Raw genomic sequence first — 24,535 nt, forward strand, 5'->3', positions numbered from 1 at the left:
TGCCTGTCTTTTGCGCCGCAACCCATAACCTGAGCATGTGCCCTGCAGGAATCGAACCCATGACCTTCTGGTTTATAGAGATGCTCCAACAAAGTGAGCCACACCGGCCAGGGCTAATCAACTGTTTATGTTATCAGTAAGGCTGCCAGTCAACGGAAAGCTATGAGTGGTTAAGTTTTGGGGGAGTCAAAAGTTGTGTGTGAGTTTTTGTCTACCGAGTGTGGGGGAGGGAGGCACAGGGTAATAATCATCTGCCCCAACCCTGTGTTGTTTCAAGGGGCACCTGTAGTTCTAGAGAGACAATGGGGCCTATTAGTGATGCAGAGGGCTCATAGCTTCTTCCTGAACTTTCTCTAAGGATGTTGGTAACTGTGCTTTTCTTCTTCCTTGTGATTTAAAAAAAAATTAGAATAAATAACTCAGGTTCTAAAATTTGCTACACCTAAATTTTAGCAGCTCTATAACATTGACCTTAATTTATGCTTCTTTAAGCCCCAATGTTCTTCTCTGTAAAATGGGGCTATTAAGAGTACTTCACAGGCTTGGGGTAAGGATTAAATATGATAAAATATGTATTTTCAGCACAATAGTAAGGTTCAGTAGATGTCGATAGTGTCATTCATTGTTATCACTTGTCTCAGATCACTTTCTGACTTTTCTCCACTCTGATACCATTTCCTGGCCTCCCACTTTTCCTACATTTCTGCTACCTTCCTGTCAGCTCCACATCTCTGCCTGACTCCTTGCCTGAAGATCCATTGCATGTTCTCCCAAGATTTTTAAGATATGAAAGTTGAAATAATTTTGGATCATGTTGAATGACAACAGAAGTCACAAAGCAAACCAGGGACAAATTCAGATATTATTGTATTTTAAGTATCTCTGTCCAAGTGCCTAATCTCACATTTTTTTATAACCCTCCTTCCTCAGAGAGAGGGAGAGGAGACAAAGGATAAAGGTTTCCTCCCAGCTGGCAGCGGGTGTCATTCTATTTGATTTGTAGACCTTTCAACAACACAAAGGCCTTTTCTGTTCGTTCACAATATATACTCTTTGAAGGTACTCAAAATGAGGAGAAAAGCACAGACTGGACAGGATTTCAGGTGTAATGGGCAGAAACCGGTTACCTAGCTGCTGATTCACTTTTCACAGGAAAACCAGATGCCACTAAAAGCATTATTTTCTAAATAGCATTTAAATTTTCATGATTGTTTCCTTTTGAAATATATGTAAAAGGGATATTTTCAGCAAATTGCCATTTATAGTAAGATCGAAAACTTTGAGAAGCCAATTAAGATCTCTTTTATAAAGTCATCAGAGAGACTCTGCATGCCGATTATCAGCGTGTTTATTCACTGCCACTGCTTTTAAATGTCTCCAAATAGTTGCTATTGGTGTTTAAAACTCAAACACCTAAGTCACATACATGTACCAACATGTATTTAACCTAAATTTTAAAGTTCTATTCTAAAGCCCAAGGGTTTGTTATAAAAATCAATATAGCTACCATTTCATTGTTTACTTTATGCAAGACACTGTGCTAACCACTGTTCATTCGTAGTGCCATTTAATCTTCCCAAAACTAAGTGAGGTTGGTTCTACTGTTATTCCCACTTTACAAATGAGGAAGCCAAGGCTCAGAGAGGTTAATGGTTTGCCCTGGGTCCCGTACACTAGTGTGAGCCAGTGCTAGGTGGAACCGGTGTCATGTCCTGTGAGTCTTTGTGCTTATCAATTCCAAGGCACCTTGCAGCTCCCTAGTCATCCTTCCACAGTGGGGGAGGCACCAGAGAGGTAAGCATGGATATTAGTTGTTTTCAGATGTAAAAACTATTTCAAGGTAAAACCTTTGGGTCCAATTTCATCTGGATCCACACATTCAAATTTCAGGTAATAAAACAAAATTACTTCATCGACTCTCACATGCATGTAAATGAAAAAGAAACCCATCTGTTGAGAGAGTTCATGAGAATAAAGTGCTGTGAGCAGAGTTGGAAATCCCAGGGCATGTGTTCTTGCCTTTTGTGTAAAGAGTTTGGAAAGGTCATTATATAGACAGTGTCTCAGGGCATTCTAGGACATAGTCTTAAAAGTCCTCTTTAGTGTCAAATTTTTTTAATTTTTCGTCTTAAAAAAATTATACTGTTGTCTTTCCCTTCCATTTTTCAGATGAACTGTTAGTCCAGGATGTCTTATTTGTGTGATGATTTGGGTGGGGCATACAACAATTTTTATGTTAAATAATTATTAGTATGGTTTATTAAGGATTTTACGGTTTATGAGATGGTTGCCCAAATCCTACCTACTCAGATGTAGCCTGTCATAATTAAAATTCTCTTATTTAGTGCCCTGGTCCAGCTAAATGATAGTGAGAAACAAAGCTAACCGAAATCAGGACACCAGATATCAAGATTTCATGCAGTAAAAAGCCATTGTGCAGCAAGGAACATAATGCTTTTCCTTCTTATCCTTTTAGTATAAATAAGCTAAGTTGTACTGGGCTCTGTGTTTCTTAGAAATGAAAGCTTTAAGAAACAGGTCCACTGTGGAGCCTGACATTTCCAAAATAAGCCCACTGAGCAGTTGCCCATTGGAGCTGGTGTGCCCTAGAAAATGACAGCATTTCTGGGAGGTTGATGCACAAAGTGCAAATTCCACTGTGCCCAGAAAGAAGGGACAGAAAAACCCCAGGCAAATGTCTTGTTGTCATTGAGCTTTCCTACTGCAAGGAGACTGAAAGATAGGGCTTTTAAGAAACGTCACTGCAACCAGATCAGGGATGCAGACTTCTCACTGCAGCACAGTGCAGCTGCGTGTGTCAGGCAAAGACACACGGGAAGCCACAGCCCGAGGGCACACGGGGCTGCTCACTGGAGCATTTTTGAACTGAGTATCTGCAGGGAAATCCTTCCTGCAGCTGAGTCAGGGCCCAGCGAGTTGGGGCTCAGGTTGAGGCTGTAGACAGGGGCAGGGGCGGTGCTCTCAGCCCACCCCACCCCCTTCGGTGCCCAGGACCCTCCCTCCCTGGGGAAAAGGATCGCCGGGTGTGGTGGGGACTTCCTTGGACCGTACCTGCTGTAGCGGAGTGCGTGGGCAGCCAGCAGCAGGAGCTTCTGGTTATGGCAGCTCAGAAATGAAAGCAGCAGCCGCCTCTGAGGACTGCAGGGAGAGCAGCGCCCAGCCAGTGAGACAAATAAGCAAGTCCTGGACCCGCAGAAGGAGGAGTGCTGAGCATCTCTCTCCTCCTCCTCTGTCCTTTACAGAGGACTCCCTGCCCTCTGGGAGGTAAATCTTCAGAGCCTGCCTCTGCACCCTGACCCCCTGGTGACATCACCAACCTGTGACAGGCGGGTCTCCAGCGGTACCTGCTCCTCCTGCAGCTCCCAGCCCAGCCCAGCCCCAGCCTCCTTGCCTCTTTGTATGCCGCGGACATGGCCAGCCAGCAGGACTCCGGCTTCTTTGAGATCAGCATCAAATATTTACTGAAATCCTGGAGTAATAGTGAGTAACAGAAAATAACCTTTGTTTGTTTGTCTGTTGGCTAGATGTTGTATAAGGTTGGAGAAATAAAATCTCAACTGGATGCATATGCTTGTGAACCAAGGAAGTTTTTTTCTTCCATCTGCTATGAAAATAAAAATATCAGTGACTGAATCAGCTCTCCTTAGCTGAAGAGGCTGCAGTGGAATTATGGCAGGTTCTGTCTGATTACATTTTCAAGTGAGATGGCCCTTCTGAGTCTGGCAAAGCACAGGGTAGGGCATTCAGGCTGCATTTCCTGCCTTGCTCCGTGTTTAGTATTTATTTCATTTGTTCAGCCTTTATCTTGATATTCTGTGAACTGTGGTTTAACTGGGGGAGTAGCGGGGTTTCAGAGTACTTCCTAATTATTTTATTAGGGAATTGTCTGCAGACAAAAAAGTACTTAATAGTCTAAAACTTAAGACTCATCTTTTTTGTACACAGAGGCATTTGCACATGTATTTGATCTGTCCCTTATCTGTGTGGCTGATACTCAGGATGTTATTTAATATTTGAATTTTTAACAATCCTGATGTTTGCTGTAGTCCAAATAATGTGCTTTTCTGAAATGTAAACAAGCGAGGTTCTGACCATAATAATTTATTAGGGTATCAGAATATTCTGGCTTCTGAAGTTCCATCTCTGACCTACTTAAAGATGTTAGCAATAAGGTATTTCAAAAAGACAACATCTACGGCTTTGCAGATCTGGAATAAAATGAAAATGAGGCCTTCAGGGGATCTGTGATGCCTTGTGTTTTCAGAACAGTTTAAAACAAAGTCTTCCCTGTTTCACCAACAGCCTTTGTACTTGCTCTGGGTAAAAGATCATCAGGTATAATAGGCCTTTAATTGTTTGGAATTTTTAAAAATTTTCCAAGAAAAATCTTGATGTTATATTAGGTGCATACTAATTAACCTACCTGTGTGCAAAGAGCTGGCGATTAATTATCTTCTACACAAATGACCTGTGGCCAAGATTGTTCTCCTATAAATAAAACCTGGGCAGGAGAACCTGAGCCATAATTGTTCTGAGAAAACAGCCAGTCTCTTCAGCCTTAAGGTAGGTAGGGATGTGCATTTCAAGACATGGCCATTTTTGTATCACTGTATACACAGTGGGGCTTGTCAGAAGCTGCTTTCTACAAGTGGGAAGCCATTTAGGAGCAATGCTGTCACCCAAACAACGTTCCTGTCTCTGTTACAGCCATAACTCATTTATCGCGTGTGTAACCCTTCCTCCTCCAGGGTGAATCTTTCTTTGTTTCTCCACCCTTTTCTTTAAGGAAAGAATCTGATGTGCGGGCTCTTTATGGAGCAGTTTTCCAATCAGTGGAAAGGCCTCCTGTGCTTCTGACACCGGCCAGTGGTTTCTGTCATTATTCTGGGTTAATCCCAAGCCAGAGATTTTGTCTTCCATCGATTTTTGTCATTGCTTCATTAGATAAAAAATTATGTTTTGATAATACTGAGGCCAGTGGGATTGCTTTTGAAATTTTTTCCCCTTGAGTATTTTTAAATTACTCTACATAAAGTATATGTATATTCCCTCCACCTTTCCTAAGCTCTCCCCTGTCCCCCACACACACACACTCACATCAGAAAATGGTTCAAAATGACTATTCAGTTCTATTTGGGGAGTATCTGGGACACAATTTTGAATTGTTTCAATTCATTCAGGAAGTATTTATTCAACACCTACTGTGTGCCAGACTGAAGGCTGACAAAGGTGAATGAGAAAGGCCCTGCCCTCCATCTTGATATCTTCAGAGCAGAAGAGAGAACTGGGCATTCTCTTGCGTTCCTTTGAGCTCAGAATGTTTTCAGTCCTGTCTTGAAAGAGGAAGAGGAAATATACTTTATACTTAGCCTTCTTTAAGCTTATTGTGACACTAACCTGCTTATAATCTATCATAGGTCCCTGTTTTACATGTTTTTAGTAGCAAAGAGAGAAAGGAGTTGGTCTGTAAGGAAGAAAAAGTTGAAGTAGAAGCCTTAGGGCTTTACACTGCTCAGGTAACCCTGCCCGGAGGTTGGGGGAGAGCCACACAGAGACCTAAATATCAGGTTTGGGGGAAGCTGCAAGGAGAATCAGGCCCCTAATTGTATAGCAGAACTTCTTTATAAAAGTGCAACAATTAAAAAGCAATAAAACAAACTCTATAACCATGGCTGGCTTCTTTGCGAGGTGGTAGGAAGAGGAAAGATGATCCCACAAGCTTTTTCAAGATTTCCATTTGGTTTTTTTCCTAAGTGGCACATTGTGAGGAAAAGGTAATTTTATATATGTCTCCCCTGAAGAATTAACAAGTCAATGAAGTCAGTCATTGCCTGGTGAGACGTATTTCTTTTCATTCCCTGTGCATTTTGACACCCTCTTCATGGGCATGCCCACTCTGTCAGGCCACCTTCTCCTTGTAGGGACTGGGAATGAACATGGCCCTGATGTCTGGGAATAAAAATGTCCTTTGTGGACCTCACTGCAGAGATTTTTTTTTAAATCTGTCCTCTTTCTCCTTCCCCTGTTCTCCTGCTCCTTCCCCATTCATGCCCAGGCCTTTCCTAGCCTTTCAGTGATTCTCCCAGCTCCTGCCCTGTAGTGTTCAATCCAACCTGGAAGGTTCCACTGGCCACTTACTGGTCTACCTGACATAAAGTGTCCTGGGGAGGCTTCTGCCAACATTTCAAAGACTAAGCCACGCTTCTCTTGCCTCCAGTGTCCATGAGCACCATTCAGGCCCCTCTCCAAATGTCTCGTCTATCGTCTCAGGTTGTTTCATCTGTTCACCCTCCTTTGCATTTCACTATCCTGCTCCCCAGTCCATGCCCTCGCCTGGGACACACAAGCCACAGGACCAGATAGGCTTGGTCCAGATCTCTAGCTCCTGTACTCGTGTGGCCTTGGGCAGTTAACTCCCCTGCCTCAATCTTCTCATCTCTACACCAGGCAAAAATGAGTACCTCACCGGAGTAAATGAGGTGTTAAGATATAACGCACTTAGCACAATTTCTAACACATTGATATTATTTTAACATTTATTGAGCATTGACAATAGACTCCACTGCTCCCCGTTCCTCTGAATCAGACTTAGGCCATGTTTTCTCTTAGCACTGACATCCTCAGGGAGTCATCTGTGTGTGGACAGTTCTTCCCACAGTCCTAGAGAAGGGAACCACATAAACCAAGCATAAAACTAGGTGCTTGCTTTGGGCCATTTTTTTCTAGATTTATCTTTTAACTTTATTCCCTTTTCCATCTCAGCTACTGTTAGAATGTTCCTACATTCCTCAAATACACACCTTCCAGCTGCACGGAGTGGCCAGGGGTTCTTCTCAGTGGCAGAAAGTCACCATGGCTTCTCAGGTTTGCCATAGGAAAAGCTTAGAGCAGAGAGTTCCAGACTATTTCTTGGAAAGGAGAGTTTGTTGCATGTTGGTGGATAGAGCTGTGGCGTGGGCTCTCTGCTGATCTGCAAGCTCTGACTGGCTGTCCTGGTGTTCACATCACTCCTCCATGTACAGTGAATATGGGCCCGTGACCAACTGACAGTCAGAATTCACTCGAGACCCTGATCATCCCAGGGTGGAATGTCCTTCATTCAACCTTTGGCTTCCCAATGGAGGGAAACTTTTGAATGCCTATTAACTCTTTCAAGGAAGGAGTTAATTAATTTACTTGACAGACTACTCATTTTGGAAGGAGCTGATGTGTGTTGTAAAAGGTCTAATGTTACTACAGAAAACTTGCAGTAGTTTTCAGAATCAAATGTGGCATTTTTCAGCTATGATGTAGTGAGTTAGGTAGTGGTGATAAGGACTCTATTTCTGTCCAACATTTTCTATGCCAGCTGGTATAGGGTTATCTCTGGGGACAGAAAATCCTGTGCAAGCGAGGGTGGAAAACACCTCTGACTGGCCGAAGGGCAGTGCTTGGGGATCCTGATTTATGTCACCGTGTTCATAAGGACACTGAAAAAGGCTCCAGAGAACTCCCTCTACATGCTAGTTTTAGCCTCTTTGTAAGATTGGTTTTAATAAATAGAAAACTAAGGAGTTTTAACCAAGTTGCCTAAATCCAGTAGAGCAGTACTTACCTCAGTTCTTTCAACAGGAGATAGTCCCCAGTGCTGACCCAAGCACTCAGACAGTATTACTCTAACATTCTTCACCCATGGTCCCTTCTGCTAAAGTTGTTCATAGTCCTAATGAGACATAAAATCCCAAATCAGCATCCACTCTCGGTAAATGGGGTCTGTCCCTGGGTTGCTGATGGAGACAAATTAGAGATGTTGTTTGGGATTTTTTGTTGTTGTTGCTTGGTTGGTTGTTTAAACCTATAAACAACCCTAGAATAATATACTGCCACATTGGCTGCAGGCCCACCCTGTGTCAAATGTTATGCCTGGTAATTTATATGTGGGGCAGAGTTCAAGTTAATAATAATGCTGGGACACTAGGCATGAGCTGGGACAGCCCCAGGCAAAGGAGACCATATGACACCTCTGTGTATCACCTTCACTCCTTCTAATAACCCTGCAAGGTTACATATTATCCACATTTTACAGATAAAAAAAGAAAAAAAATTTTTTGTTTTAAATTCTTTTTTTTCTTTATTTTAATCATTGTTCAAGTACAGTTTTCTCCCTTTTACTCTCAATTCAGCCCACTCACCCAACCCTCCCCACTTCCCTCCCATTACCACCCTCCCCCTAGTTTTGTCCATGTGTCCTTTAAATTTGTTCCTGTAAACCCTTCCTATTCTCCCCTGAAATTCCCTCTTCTTTCCCTTCTGGTTACTGTCAGCCTGTCCTCTATTTCAGTGTCTTTGGTTATATTTTACTTGTTTCTTTGTTTTGTTGTTTAGGTTCCTGTTAAAAGTGAGATCATGTGGCATTTATCTTTCACTGCCTGGCTTATTTCGCTTAGCATAATGCTTTCCAGCTCCATCCATGCTGTTGCAAAGGGTAGGAGCTCCTTCTTTCTTTCTGCTGCATAGAATTCCATTGTGTAAATGTACCATAGTTTTTTGATCCATTCATTTACTGATGGGCCTCTAGGTTGCTTCCAGCACCTAGCTATTGTAATTTGTGCTGCTATGAACACTGGGGTGCATAGGTCCTTTTGGATTGGTGTTTTAGTGCAGAAAATCCAAAGACACATGAAACGATGTTCAATATCACTAGCTATCAGAGAGATGCAAATTAAAACCACAGTGAGATAGCACTTCACACCAGTTAGAATGGCCATCATAAACAAAGCAAGAAACAACAAGTTTTGGAGAGGTTGTGGAGAAAAGGGGACCCTAGTGCACTGTTGGTGGGACTGCAGACTGGTACAACCACTATGGAAAACAGTATGGAACTTCCTCATAAAACTAAAAATGGATCTGCCTTTTGACCCAGCAATTCCACTGCTGGGACTATATCCTAAGAAAAAAATTTTTTTAGAGTTGAGAAAGTGATTTACTCAGAGCCAGAATAGTAGTAAATGCCATGAACCCCAACACTCCCCCAATGCAGTTAATAATCTCACTTTTAATCACCCATAGGATAAGCAAAGTATCAAGAACACTTTGGGGGAACTTAGTGCTTTATAGGTATGTTCAGTCTTGATGTCTGATACCCTGCCAATTATTAGCATCCTTCTTCCCTTCCTCCCTGGGTACCCTGATGGGCCCTCTTCTCTCTCTTTCTCTCAAAAACCAATGTTGGAAGTCACTGCCATTCCCTTACCTTGGACCTATTTGAAAGACCTAAGTATTGACAAGTCTTCACCCTCATTACAAATAACACACTGGTCATTTGATATCACACACACACACACACACGGGTTATAGTAAAAAGCTGTTTCTTCTGTTATAAGTGTTTTATATTGACTTTTCCCATTTTTAAAGTCTATTTAATTCGCAATTTAAATGGCTCCAGTAAATAAAAATGTATCAGTGATCTTTACTTCTAGAATTGTCATTTGCTTCTTGCTGAGGTTTCTCTGATATGTTGTATTCTTTTTAGGAAATGGTAGCAAACCCCTAATTCTTCTTAGCTGTGAGAACAGGGAGAATATTTCCAGTGATAAGGGAAATCTAGCTCTAATTTGGGTGTCTCATTGTACTGTTAGCTTCAGTCTCCACCACCATAAAGCTCCCCACACACTGGTAGCATACAATTACTTGATTTCAATGTCTTTGCCTATTTTTGCACCAATAAGAACTGAAGAATCAGAGAGGCAATCAGTGGGCAAGAAGGAGAGACGACCCAACAATGTCACAATCTAGGAATAGCCCAAGGTGCTTGAGGAAGTGTCTTGTGTTTAGCTGTGTCAGCTGACCAATATGCAGATATTCTCTTGATTTAAAAGACATATGTTCTAAAACACTTTAATACCCATGACTCATTAGTTCACTTTTGGGTACAGTTCAGAGTAGAATGGGTTAGCTAGGTACTGATCATCTTATTAGCAACTTCTGTGTTTTTGAGCTTATGTGGTATTCAGAAATGAGATGGGCACAGAAGTGAATTTGTATTCATGAGAAGTGACATTTGACTGTATTGGGGCTGTTTTGTTGAATGAGAGCCCCATATGTGCAGGTTCTTGACTAGGATTAAAACTTAAAGTTATTCAGTGCCTTGTCATTTGTTCAGTGCCTTCAACAGATTACTTCATTAGATAAATGAGTTGCATCGATTATGAATAAACCAGCTTCTCTTTAAATGTTCCTTGTCTAGGATGATAAGGCTTATCTCCCAAAGTTTAGCTTCTATGGTATGACATACCCATATCAGGCTCAAATAAAAAATAATCATGGTCCACAGTCTTTACACTGAATAAGGCTATATTTTGTGCATTATAGATCGGCACTTAAGATATACAGCGATGAATCCATCCAAAAAACATGTATTAAGATTTTCTGGGTTATACCCTAACGGTTGTACCCTGGCTTTTCCCTTAGTTCTGTTTTGTAAACCCTTATACATTTCTGAATGTCTACTATGTGGTGCCTCCTGAGAGTCACCCACTGTTTGCACACCACCCAGTGGAGAGGCACACACTTCTTGGAAAGCTGAGCACCATGTGTGGAAAAAATAGTACACAACTTTATCTCATGTTTTTTCTTACTAATTTTTCTCATTCAATAGATCAATCAATCTGACTCATGTAAATATTGCTCCATTGTAGGCTGTTGGCTGCATGGATAATGATGTCTCTTTGAGCTGAAAAGTTTTCTGTCCTAGGCTTGGAGGGGCAGTGATGGGAATAGTCTTTTCATAAGAATATCTTTGCTTATTTTTCAATGTAAGATTTTACTCAAAAACTTACTTAGTGTCAGCTTTTCTTGGTTATTGCTCCAAAATGCCGTGGTACCCAACAGTGTCAGAGAAGCAAGGCAAACCCTATTCAAAACTGCCTTACTAAGCATGTACTATGCACTATTAGACTTGCAGCTTTGGGAGCATCAAGGCTAACTGAGACTTGCCTGCTCCAAGCCAAGCTCTCAGAGCTTCCCTTCCTTCCTTGTTAGAGCCAGAATTCAGGAATATTAATATGGAAGTTCCCAGGACTTACAGAACCCCAGGGAGAGGAGCCAGTGGTATTTTAGACACTGTGCCCTAGAGAATTTTATTTGCGATGATGTGTTTGATAGATTCTGTCCATTTTAACTTTATAGATTTACACTTTCACTGCATCAGAAAACTACTGGAAGCCTGGTGTTTGCAGGTCAAGTCCTGTAAGAACATTTTATAATATTCTACCTAGCAGGACAGCTGACAAAGAAGGGAAAATGTAAATATTTTACCCTGATACACTTGACCAGATGTCAGGATTTGGGTTAGCAAGTGTTTCAAACAGCCATTCTTTACATCAGAAAGTTGCGAAGAGTTGTAGTGTTCGTTGGAATTTTGACCTGAGACTAATATAAAATCAGTTATCCTTCATTATGAATGTTCCCCTCACATTTCCGAATAGTTATGGAATTAAAGAGAAGGGTGTGTGTGTGTGTGTGTGTGTGTGTGTGTGTGTGATCATATATTTCTATAAGCTAAATTTAATCATATAGCTCACCTATATTCTTACAAATACTTTTCTTCCCTTTCACAAAACATACAAACATAAGCATTTAAATGTTAGTCACTCAAAACTCCAGATGCTCAGAGTGGAAGTTTATATTCTGCCAGCATCTCAGACTCTGTAATGAGTCTGATTTGAGTTTAATTCCTTCCTACTGTTCAGTCATTTGATGAGCTGCAGATGGAAATTTGAGCCAAAGCCTTAAAATTTCAGCTCATACTTTTTATGCTGCTGTAAGAGTTTGTTGTCATGTCAATTTAAGGGAGCTGAAATCTTTTTCAAGAAGGCATTCAAAACTACATTATGTGCTTTTATCAACTCTAATTTGATATACAGTTCCAACTGCCTCTGCTGTTTGAATCAATTGCAAAGTGCAGAGTTGTTAGCAGTCAAAGATAGCTTTGAAATTTTTAGGACTTTTCAGCTAATGCCACAGGCACAACAGCACTATGGAAATACACAATTCAATTGCTGTTAAAGATTTCATCTTAAGCTTAAGAACACTAGACTGACTTCTTTAAGTTTAGCCTTAAACAGGTAAATATGCATTTTGGCAGCCATGAAAAAGAAAAGATATTAAATTAACTAAGGGCAATACTTTAGTAAAATTCCATTAGAATGTCATACATATTTATGTAGGAAGGATTAGGCAAATCAATAAAACACTTCATTTGTACAAATACAAGATTAGACTTTTTTTCCTTTTCCTTCCTTTTCTTTTTGCCATATGTGACCTTGTTTATGTCCTTCCCTCAGTTCCTTATATGGAAAGAACAAACCTGACACTTCGTCTCCAGTGGTTGTATGTGAAGGGTTTTGAATACCTTTACTGAAAAATGGGGTTCATATAAACAGCAGTGTTTGTCAGTTATTGCTCCCACACCATTAAAGCCAGACTGAGGGAGGTTGACTTATACATTATTGAACTTGACTGATAAGTACAGACTGGACCGCTGAGTTTGGTTAGTTTCTTAGATGAGCCCACTTTTCAGTATTCTGAATAACAAAAAGTTTTCACACTTACACAGCCTATCAGGTTTTTTTCTGTGTTTTTTTTTTAACAGTAAAGTGACTGTGTATCTAACCCAGTGGAGGTGAACAGGATTGTCACTTGATCTGAAGAACTTTTGTTCCCGCACAGGGAGATACAGTGTTCATGGAGATTCCTGGCATTCTGGAGGTTTTCGTAACATATGATCATACAGGCAAAGGACACTCTCCTAGGTTTGGGTAGATTTATTTCAATTAATCCATGATGAAATAAAAAAGGAGTAAGTGTGCAAAATGCTGTTGAAAAATCTGTCCGGAATATTGGTTAGTTATTGATACCATTCACCTCTACTTAATGCCTGCAACTAGGCAAAAGGCCTGTGACAGATTGAAATAATTTTAAAACTAAAAGAGTTGCTCTAGGAAAATAGATTGCCTATGATGTTAGCAAATTATAAGAAATTACTTTAAAATTTACAAGTTAGACCACTACTAAGAAGACAAATTACAGTTTTTCTTTCTTTTTTAAGGAAGATTTTATTTACTTTTAGAGAGAGGGAAAAAGAGAAAAAAGAGAAGAAAAGAAACATTGATGTGTGAGAGAAACATTGATCCGTTGTCTCTCGCACACACCCCAGCCAGGGACTGGTCTGCAACCTAAGCATGTGCCCTGATTAGGGGTTGAACCTTCGACCTTTCTTTCACTTTACAGGATGACGCCCAACCAACTGAGCCACCCTGGTCAGGTAACACAATTTTTCCTTTTTGAAAACTCTGCTTTTCAACTTTGAGTTTTCGAAAGCTACATTTTAAAATGAACCTCTCCTAAAAATGAGGCCGTGCAATTGAATGACAAATGGCCTTAGCTGTAGTAACTTGTACTGTTTCAACTCCCCAAATATAATCTTCTGCTTCCCTAATGAGAATTTTAGCTTCCTTGGGGAGTTGAGAGAGAAGCCAAGCCCTGTGTTGGGAAACACCGAGTGTTCTGTTTCCTTCCCGCCTTTGATGGTGGCCCTGAGGCCTGTTCTCATCTTTTCTTCCAGGTTAAGAGTGCAAGACAACCTGTCCTCTTTCTATTTTATTTGACTGAATACAATTGCAAGAAAATAGGAACATAATAGACAATTTAGTCTTGCCTTCTGAGTTCACATTCCATTTACCGACAAATCCTAGTCCTTATCATCATGCGAAAGCTAATCCCAGTCTATGCCAATGGAGTTATCAGTTTTGAAGGTGTTTGAAAACCTGGCCCATTTCCTTTTTTTAAATACTCTCTACTCTTTATTTTTTTAAATTTGTATTTATTTATTTTTATGTATTTTTTCTATTACTATTTATCCCCCTTATACCTTCTTCCACCTCCACCTACCCTCTTCCCCTGCAATCACCACACTGTTGTCTGTGTCCATGAGTTCTTTTTCTCTTCTACCCGAACACTCCACCCCTCAACACCCACTTCCAGCCCAGAGCTGTCAACCCATCTCTATCTACTCATCTGTGTCTAGTTCACTTGTTAGTTCAGTTTGCTCATTAGATTCCACATATGAGTGAAATTATATGGTATTTATCTTTCTCTGACTGGCTTCAACTGAAAAAAACACCCAACTTTTTTTAAACTAACAATTTTAAATGCTTGAACTTTAAGAAAGGTCAAAATTATGATTGAGAATGAAGAAAATTATGATTGAGAATGAAGACTCTACCACATTTTAAATATCCAAAAATCTGTTTACTTTAGCTTCTTTTCTGTTAATCATTTTATTAGTCATTTCAAGCCTTATTATTACTTTCTTAGGGGGGAAAGAAGTTCAAAATCAAATTATTATCTTCTGCAATTCATCAACTGCTTTACTTAAAATATGTAAATTAGAAAGGATTGAGTAGGGTTCTGAGATCAGTGGCTTTCACTTCTAAATCCTAGTTGCTCTTGATACTAATCACAATACAGTAACATACACACTATTCACAGGTAGAATGGTATGGTTGATACATACAAAATTTTTGCTATCTAGTGATTTGAAATGTGTGTTATTTTAGGATAATTTTGCTGTAAATAACAGAATAACTGCATAATCACTGAAAGAATAAAGACTTAATGAGCTTGCCTAACCCACAGCCTGGAGATAGGAGGAGGTTTCAGATGGGTTTAGAAGCTCAAGGACCCTGGCATTCCTGTCTTTCAGTTTGTCACTGCAAGATCACAGTATGGCCACTGCAGCTCTAAGCATTTTTGCTTTACTTAAGAGTCAGGAAGGAAGGAAGCCCAGGAGGAGTCTTTCTTCTGGAAAGAAGATCTTGCCAAATGTCCTGGCAAACTTTATCTTGCCTTCCTCTAATTGGAATTGGGTCATGTGCCTAACTGGGATTACCACATTGGATGAATCAGGATTCTTACTCCAGTACTGGGTGGGTCCACCTTCTATAGGACAAAGACTTCTACCTGCACAAAATACAGATTCTTTTACCAATGGAGAAGTTGGGGCAGCCAACAGTAACCACCTGAGAATATAAGCCCTACCATGGTAGATGTACCATTTTTCTTGACCCTGACCCTATTTTACACAAACTATTGTAAATGCCAGAGCCAGGACTCAAGGATAAGTGCCAAACTAGGCTGCCTATCATCATTCTTTGCAAGGTAAAGATACTGATTTATAGTAGGTGAAATTGATGAACCTGTGGTCAGAACAGAAGTATATTGGTTTATTGAAAGCTGTCATTAGATTAAAATGAACAAATACAGTAATTATTTGCTTGAGTGACATCCAACAGTAGTAGATGAGATATCCTCAATGATTATATAATTAAACAATAAATAAATAAACAAATAAAGTTAACAAATCCTTAATTTTGTCATTACAAAAAAATACAAAATGTTTTTCTGTTTTCATATATTTCCATTAACGTAGAAATATTGGTATTTTCCAATGAGGTTTATATTTAATCTTATTGTTCAGACTTAGCTACTTATTTGAAAGGGTTTTGTCACTGACTCTTTTACCTACCCAGGGCCCCCTTGAGCTAGGTCATTCAATGGTCTAAGAAAAATAGTTAGCACTGATTTAGCCACTGTGCTAATAAACACTTTCTCATTTAAACTTCATCAGATACTATTGAGGCAAATATTTCATAGATAAAAAAGCAAACAAAGAAACAAACAGACTTCCCCAGGGAAGCATTTCAGTACGTGCTGGTGGCAAGGTTCAAACTTGCTTCCGGCTCCAGGGAGAAGCAGTAAATGGCCCAACAGGAGCCATTCCCAGCCCCTTTCTTCTGTGCTCATCTTCCCTCCACCCCCTACCTCCCTGAATGGCTGAAAGAGGCAGGTGCTTGATTTCTCAGCCTTCAGTGCAGATGCGCAGCTGTGATTTAGTTGTTGGGGAAATGCCAAGAATGTATTTTTCTTCCTGAAAATGTTACCAAACAGCAAATGGGAGTTTTATTGCCTGCTGTCCAATAGGCAAACTCCAGAGACAGAGGTTTGGTGAAAAGGAAAGGGGTCGTTTATTTGACAGTTACACAATTTTGGAAGAATAATAGGCTTCTGCCTCAGAGCCCATTCCCTGTAAAACCCCTAAAGACAAATAACCCTGCCACCTTTTACCAGATTAATTTAAAACTATGTGTGGAATTTCTTCTCTCATTTAAAATACCATCCTTTGGGAAACACAGGCGGCTGCAGCCTGATCATCAGGCGGCTAAGCTGGTTCTCAGTCACAGTCCAGCTTCAAGCATCTTTCTGGAGTCTGTATGTGCCAGGTGTCCTACTTGCTGTGTGTTGCCTTTTCTTCTGTATGCTGCCTGTCAGCCCAATGCCTGTGCCCATCCTTCTGGGGACACATGTCCAGCCAAGTAGGACCACTCAGTGTAGCTCTAGTCACCAGTACCACCCCCACTTCTCACTCTGGGAGGGTCCTGGGGCTGCTGCCAGGCTACACAATCTCTAGGGCCTGCTGGCCAGGAAAGCTTGGCCCCCAGGCAAGGAAGGGAAACCAGAAGAGGAAAAGGGCCAAGTCTCCGCCTGCCCTCCATTGAAAAATTCCAGCCCCAAATCCTATGCACTCCAGAAGCAAGTAGGAGGGTCTTTTCCTCTGCCCAAACATTTCACTAGCCTGGCACATACTCTTGTACAAGTTTCCTCCTGCTGTGTCACAGCCCTGCTAGCTTGTTTACCCTTACCAGAGGTATGGAAATCTATCTGGCTCCAGTTTCAACCCCGACACCTCTAGCACTTCCTGACCACTCTCTTCTCCAGGGCCTGGCAGGCCCTCATGCCACCTCCACTTTAGGGGTCCCTCCCCTCTAACCAGCAATCTCTCCAGATCCCCCCTGTATCAAAAATAGGAAGAACCCTCATTTGGCCACACTGATTGATCTGCTTATTTCAGCCTTTAGATACTGTTTATATAGACAGCAGAGAAATTTTTTTTTAATTCTAATACCCTGAGATGACTTTAAGATGAACATGAGCCAAGTTGCTATTCTTAGGACAGGATTGTCTAGTAAAGAGACCTACATAAAACAGTAATTACAACAAAATATAACTTTATCAAGCCCATGAAAGATGAGTTGGATACATGAATAAGAGTGATCATTGTACATAAATATCACTCATTGACTCCTTAGGCCTTATGTTCCCTGTTATTTCCCTGTGTTGCTTATAGTCATCTCCAAAGCTGAATCTTTTCCTTCTACCCATGTGAAGCTGTGACTTCGTCTCTCTCCAGCATGTCCTTCAACGTACTCAGCTTCCTCTTCATAAATGCTGGATTTCACTGTTAGCTAGTCCCAGGCAAGCAACTGGAGTTCTTTTCAACCTTCTCTGTTGTTCATTCACAACATTGGTGGAATGTGTCCTGCTTCCTTTTCCCAGCGAAATCTCCCATATCTGGGTCTTGGTCACCATCACTTGTGCCAAGGCCTTGTTCCAAGTCTTTATCACCTCCAAGCTATAGTATTCAAAATTCTTCCTTGCTGGCCTCTCTGTTTCCACCACTTTCCAGGACAGTGTGGCACTGGCCACAGCCCTGAACGTGATCTTCACCTTTGCTGTCATAATGGTGTGTTGGTGCTATGAGTTGTGTTTCATACACAGGATTGGGTGACAAGTGCTTTTGATGTTGATGGTCACAAACATGTTGAATAATGAAGACGTCATTATAAACCAAAAGTCATCATCTGAATTCATTTTAGTGACCATATGTATCCAAACCATTTATTATTGGGTAGGTTTGAGAGTTCTGTGGGAGGCAGAAATGGATTCATTCCCTGACCCACAGTCTGGAATCATGGTCATGACCAGGGGTGGTATAAGAGTATTATTATTGCAGTGCTAGAAATGCATTTGAAGGTCAAAGGAGTAACATACTATTGCATGCATTTTCAAGCTGCTGAAATATAAAGAGCCTGAGTTGGATGGGCCTGATACAGAAATTAAGAAAAACTTTGCCTAAAGTTAAGTCAAAGACTGAAAGATAAGTATAATTATTTGGTTAAATATTAAATGAGTTCAGGCAGAGGATCTAACTGATCATGAAGTGTACACACTTTAGTGATTGAAGGCTTACTCAACAATTCTCAAGTGTTCCTTATACACAAAGTAAGTCATCAAACTGTCCCAATGAGCTCATTCACTATCATATTGTTCTACCAACAAGGCCTTTGTTTTAGGGGGTGACTAAGAGACTGTCACTTCTTGGGCCAGAAGAATGTAAAAGCTCTTTGGGCTTTAGGAAAAAGAGAGATATAAAATGTTGATACTGTTCCTGAGATGTACATACCCATTTCAGCCTGTGTCTGATTGGTTTGTTTTATACTAAAAGATGACAACTGGGCTGCTTTCTTCAGCTCAGTGTTTTCATGAAGTTTCTGCTGTTGACCCACACAATGGAGAGAAGGTTAGAATGTTTTTTATGGACAGTGTTAAGTTAATGGCAAAGACCTAGCCATGCCTGACAGTGGTGGGACTGGCAAAGTCATGTGTGCTCAGAGCTTGAGGTCAAGTCTGTCTCCTTTATTTGAAGTGGAAAGTTAATCAAGTCTGGAAGAGTGAGCCAGGAGAATCATCCCATTTGGGTTATTTCCTTTTATTTTTTGTGGTGGAAACAAAAGTTAATCCCACTCTTCACTGAGCCCTGCTGCAGAGGGAAGTGATGCAACACTGGTCAGGTGGCACAAAGAAGAAAGGCCCATTATGCAAACCTAATTCTCCACTGTGGTCCCTGTAAGGAGAGGTGCAGTGTCCACACCACCAGGAAGCAGCACACATCTGGGGTTCTTAGACTGGACCCTTCTCCACATGGAGGAGCCAGATGTTTTACTTTGCTATAGCCTCTTTTTATTCTTATGTGTTTTTTTTAACCACTAGATTTATTCATTTTGGTTGTGATGCATATTATGGGAAGAATTCATTTAAGCTTGTTTGATTTACTGTTTCCATGTGATTTGGGATAGTTATGAACATGTGTTTTGCCACAGCCACTTACTTGCTACGTGACTTTGAACAGGGTACTTAAACTGATTCTGTACGAAGGCATCATCTTTCTTTATAAATGACTAATATCCATATATGTATATGTATATATACCTACCCATAAACCCATAACAATTAGAGTTACTGTTTATGAAATGTTTGGAATACAGTCTCACTCTAGTAATTGCTTGGTAAATGGTAGCCAGTATTGTTATTACATATTTTACATATTTTAAAATATTACGTATTTTATCATGTCTACTCGTTACCAAGACAATATGACCATCAATTGAAGAATCCTGGAGTCTCTGCGACATTATTGTCACAAAGCTTGGCAATCTGATCTGTACCACTCCAGTCATAGACATTTTGGTAAAGGCATGTTTCTGAAACTTCAGAAAATAAACCATTTGAAGGTATCCCATGTGAGAAACCTCTCTTTCACAGTCACAACTGTGCAGAGTGACTGCTAGCAGAGCAGTATATGAAGATCTACTGTGGCAGTATTCTTGGCAAGTATCACATGAATTAAACCGGAAGCATGTGTTTTTGGGCTTGAGTCAAACTCCTTTCCCAAGTGCAATCTTCTCTGACCACCCACTTCCCACACCCTTTCTACCACTTCTGGTGCAGCAGTGGCAGCAGTGCTGTGTAAGTGTGCTTTACCAGCCCTGGCCCCTCCTGGGCTGAGAATCAGTGTCTACCCATTGTCATTTTCCCCAGCACATTTCACGGCACAGGGCACACTGGCTCTTGTGAATTAACTTTTAAATGTTTATGGAGTGAATACAGTTATCTGGGTGGGTGAGGGAGCTTAATGGTCAAACTTAACTAGCATTTATCTCATCAGTGGCTCAGCCCCCAGCAAGCAATAGCAATGTTTTATATTTTGGGGTCTTTCTCTCTTTTTCTCCAAGCAGTAACTCACCATCTAACCATGTGATAAAAGTCTTTCCCTCTGTGACCCTCATGTGTTTTCTTTGAATGGATTCCACAAGTTAAATCATACCATTGTGTTCCCCAAGCCCTGGGCAGATGTGTCCAGGAAACTCAAAATGAAGTTAGAGTACAATAAATTTTTATTTATATAGGGATCAGCCAACTTGAGAGAATATTTCTGTTTTGGGTGTTTTGTTTTTAATCAGCCAACAGTGTCAAAGATTGCTCTCTATCAAAATTTTTAACTTACATAGTCCCTTTTTGTCCAAATAGCATATAAATTACCTCGATCTGATTTAACTTTATTTTTAAACCTTACAGCCACTTTTACCAAATTGGAAGGACACCATTCTCAGTGAAATTACTGAGTTAATTTAATTCTCTGCTGATCAAGGTCTTTTTCCATGTGAGGGATGTTGCTGTTTCATTTTTGGAGAAACTAACTGGTTGCCTTACTAGAACAAAAGTTTGGAACCCAAAGATTTTGTCATAACGATTAAGGTGGATATACTCTTAGCATCAGCCCAAACTGGACATGCCCTGAATCAGCTTCAGGAAATCCTGAGAATGAATCAACAGCCCTCTGCTGCCATTCTTAGAAATTATTGGATGCCTATGAATACAGTACACCGAGGTAGGTGGAGGACACTGTGAGTCAACAGGCTCCACTCTTTCCTTCTGTGGTCTTTCAACCAAAGATGGCCTGCTTTGCTGAGCGGGTGATTCGGTGCAGTTGCAGGGAACAAAACTACAGAGTAAATACACATTCTTCCTGTGCCAAGCATTGTGCTTAGACCTAGGGATACTTCCACCCAGAGGAGAAAATGATTCACCATTTTAAGGGAGGGAAGAAGCTGAGGAATAGTTCTAAGAGGCTGTGACATTTGAACTTGAGGAGTACTACAAGAGCAGAGAGGAGAGGGCATAGGGAAGAGCATGAGCAATTGCAGGGAGATGTGAAAGTGCTTGGTTGAGGGAGTGACAGCTGGATCCCAGGATCCTGGAAGGAGAGTGACAGATGGTACACACAGGCAATTTGGGTCAGATTATAAGGAGCATTGAAGGACCTGCTGAAGGATCTGGGCTTTCTCCTGAGAGTGTCAAGCAGGCCCCATGGGTCTTTGAGCAGGGAGCCACATGGTGAGATTTAAGCTGATTCTGAGGGTCTTTGTTGAAAATGGAGGTTCATAAAATCATTGTGAGGATAGCCTAAGTAAGAGATGACCAGGGTTCAAAGTAAGGCCATAGCAGAGGTGTTGGAGAGGAGGGAACAAGTTTAAGCCCCTTGTCTGAGGTAGACTGTCAGGATTTTGTATCTTCCCTAGATCCAGCTTGTGTATTTTAACGCATGATAAAAGTATGTGATTGTGTAGCTCATGTGAACTGCTTAAAAAGACAGACAAAAGCAATTGCCCAAGGAATAGTGTTTTGAAATTGCATTTTGAATAGAAGCTGTGTTCTTTGAACAGGGTATTTGTGTTGAGGTTAAAAGGTGATGCTAGAGTTCTCTCTTGACAATACACAAAGATGTTTGCAGCTGCTGGGTATAGCCTCTGGCAGATTTCTTTCATGGTTATTCCCAGGTTACAGGTTGACAAAGGTTTTTGTTTTGTTTTATTTTTCAATAAAATTTAGATGACCAAATGACCTTGAATCATTGAAATGCACATATAAGTGTCTAATGAATGCTGCCTAGCCTATTGGAATACTTTGGAATACTTTTGGAGTATCAATTTATCTGCATTGTCCAACAGTTTTTACATATGGAATTCTACCAGGAAAATGAAGTGTAATTTTCGCAGGAAACTGATGTATCATCAAAGGTCCCAAAGATACCACCTGTTAAGAAACAAGTTGAAGATGATCTCTGTTAGCTGCTTTTTATTGTGTTCACAGCCACACATGATTTGGTCCTGCTATGACAGACAGGTATGAGCAGGCATTTCACTTTTCTTTCTACCTTGTTGGAAGAGTAGTATGCTTTCCAGGGCCATGTACACTTGCATAAACCCTTCTAGGAGAAAATTTCTCTTAGTCTTAGGTGATTTGTTGCTGACATGTCTTTTCTGTTTTTATGCCAATGCAAATTCAATCCCATTAGGCTACTTGAATTAGAACCTCCTAATGCTTCCTTCCTGCCCTAGTATGAGGAAACTTCTGGAGTTGTATTAACTGCTACCAGCTGCCAGAGCATGACAGTAATTACTCCAGAATGCCACCACGTGCTCTGCTAATAGTTCATAAGTAACAGCAGATGATACATCATCACAGAAAGTAAGGCAAATGCACCTAACTTGTCATAGCAGAACATCAGCTCATAAATCTTACAACTATACTGTATTGTACATTCTCAGTTCTCTGGGTGAACATTGCAAAATAAAGCAACTTAAAATTAATGTGTAATTATATTTCCACCACATACAGTATTTCAGAAAGACGAGTCAGCATCTGGACAAATTTTTTAAAAAATGACTCACTGAGGATTATGCAAATAGATGAACTTACAGATATGCAGTTGAGAACAGAGATAACTCAAATTATGAGATTATGCAGTAAGAAAACTTTATGCATGTAGCTGCGTATTTCAATATTTCATCCCTTCCAATCTGAGAGCTTAAGATTACTCCATGGATGTAGCTGGGTGACCAAATATTGATTTCCCTCCAATTTGGTTAAGGGAGGTTTTGTGGTACAAGTGGAATTTTCAGAAGGTCTTTGAAAGAGAAGATGTGTTGGCAGGATTGGGAAGAAAAGGCACAAAGTGTAAAGTTACAGTGGAAGAAGCAAAGATAGGGAGTGGTACGTAGCTGGCTAGAGCAGGTGGGAGGGAATTCCATAACCCCCTCCCAGAATGATAAAGAAGCCCAGAAAAAATTCATGTGTGCATTCACCAGGTTAGTTTTCTGTTCAGCTATGGATCCCATTCTTCCCAGCACTCAAATTACTTTTGAATTTTCAGGTAGGTGTTAAGCCTCTGAACCTAATAAACTGTGTGCACATGATGACAACGGTCAAGCTGTGGGAACAGTATAAACTGAAATAGTGCTGTGCCTAGTGCAAGTCTGTATTAGGAAATCACAATTTTCCATACAGTTTTACCAGCAAAGTGGGAATAAAGGGAACATACCTAAACATCATAAAGGGCATATATGACAAACCCACCACCAGCATCATATTCAATGGGCAAAAACCATTAAGTGTTCCCCTTAAGATTGGGAACAAGACAGGGATATCCGCTTTCACATCTCTTATTCAAAATGGTGCTGGAAGTCCTAGCCACAGCAATCTAACAAGAAGAACAAATAAAAGCCATCCAAATTGGAAAGGAAAAAGTAAAACTCTTTATTTACAGATGACATGATACTGTACATAGAGAACCCCAAAGATTCCACCAAAAAACTTCTAGAACAGATAAATGAATTCAGTGGAATAGCTGGATACAAAAAAGAAATTTCTAAAAGAAAAATCTATACATAGAAATGTAAAAGCACCAGTATTTTGAGGTCTATAATTACTGATTTTCTGTCAAGTTAAATTTTGCCTTTACTAGTGCAGTCTAAGAGCAGGGAGAAAGCACAGTGCTCTTTCCTCTTGATTTGCTACATCCAATTTGTTGAGAGTGTAAAAACTGAAAAAATAAGCTTGACTGAAACTTGAGGAGGGACCCCCCCAAAATGCTATTCATTTATTAAAAGTTTGTGTATTTATTCTTACATGTTTAAACTTCAGTCACCTTCAAAGTACTCTCCATTTGATGCAATACACCTATCAAGACATTTTTTCCATTGCTCATAACAGTTTTTGAACTCATCGATTTTGATGCCTTTTAGTGCTTCTGCCATTTTTTGTTTCACCTCTTGCACATCTGCAAAACGTTTCCCTTTGAGGATGTTTTTCATCCCAGGAAACAAACAAAAAAGTCGCTCGAGGTGGGATTGGGTGAGTAGGGAGGGTGGGGCATGGGGTTCATGCTGTTTTTGGTCAAAAACTGCTGAACACTCAGTGCATTGTGAGCAGGTGCACTAAAATCACCCATCACGAAATGGGCAAACACGTTGAAAGAGTCTTCAAAAAAATTCACTGTAGCCAAACACAGCCTGTCACAACAATGCCAGCTGGTACACTGATACAGATGAGTTCTTAGAACACTCACCTAGGCGGGCAGCCTGTACTACAAGGGGCCTGCCCTCCAGAAGATAATTCCAGTTTTTTAGGGGGAGTCACCCCTCATGTATATAAAAAAATGTTGGACTTGGAGTGAGAGCTTGCATTAGTTTATGTCTAAAAACCATGGATTTTGTGGCATCTATTAAGGACAGAGAAAAGGAGCCTGAGAGGCTGATTTAAGGTAAGAAACAAATTAAGGACAGCGTAAGTGAATTAACCCCAAGGCTTTCAAATTTACTTCCTGATTTTTTTTTATCTTTTGAGTTGTGGGCATGAAGTTACCAGCTTGATAGCTCTGTTCGTGATGGTAACTATTTTTAACTCCTCTGCAGTCTCCTGTCTAGGGAGATAGTTTGCAGGGTACTCAATTATCACT

At 40.5% G+C, this 24,535-nt stretch overlaps 1 protein-coding gene across 9 annotated transcripts in view; it reads left to right on the top strand.

Annotated features, from left to right (window-relative positions):
• Positions 1-24,535, top strand: part of FRY (FRY microtubule binding protein) — a 541,372-nt gene that overhangs the window by 217,294 nt on the left and 299,543 nt on the right. For 2 of the 9 annotated variants that reach the window (XM_045844746.1, XM_045844749.1), the window contains exon 1: positions 3,394-3,501. The exons of 5 other annotated variants lie outside the window; for them this stretch is intronic. In XM_045844746.1, the coding sequence (XP_045700702.1) occupies positions 3,432-3,501 (70 nt within the window). In that variant the 5' untranslated portion in view covers positions 3,394-3,431. Of the gene's footprint in view, positions 1-3,393; positions 3,502-24,535 lie in introns of those variants that run through there. 2 more of the 9 variants (XM_045844748.1, XM_045844751.1) reach the window with 2 other exon arrangements.

The sequence above is a fragment of the Phyllostomus hastatus genome, unplaced genomic scaffold (genome assembly GCF_019186645.2).
Source record: "Phyllostomus hastatus isolate PE091 unplaced genomic scaffold, TTU_PhHast_1.1 phas_contig_41, whole genome shotgun sequence".
Taxonomy (NCBI): domain Eukaryota; kingdom Metazoa; phylum Chordata; class Mammalia; order Chiroptera; family Phyllostomidae; genus Phyllostomus; species Phyllostomus hastatus.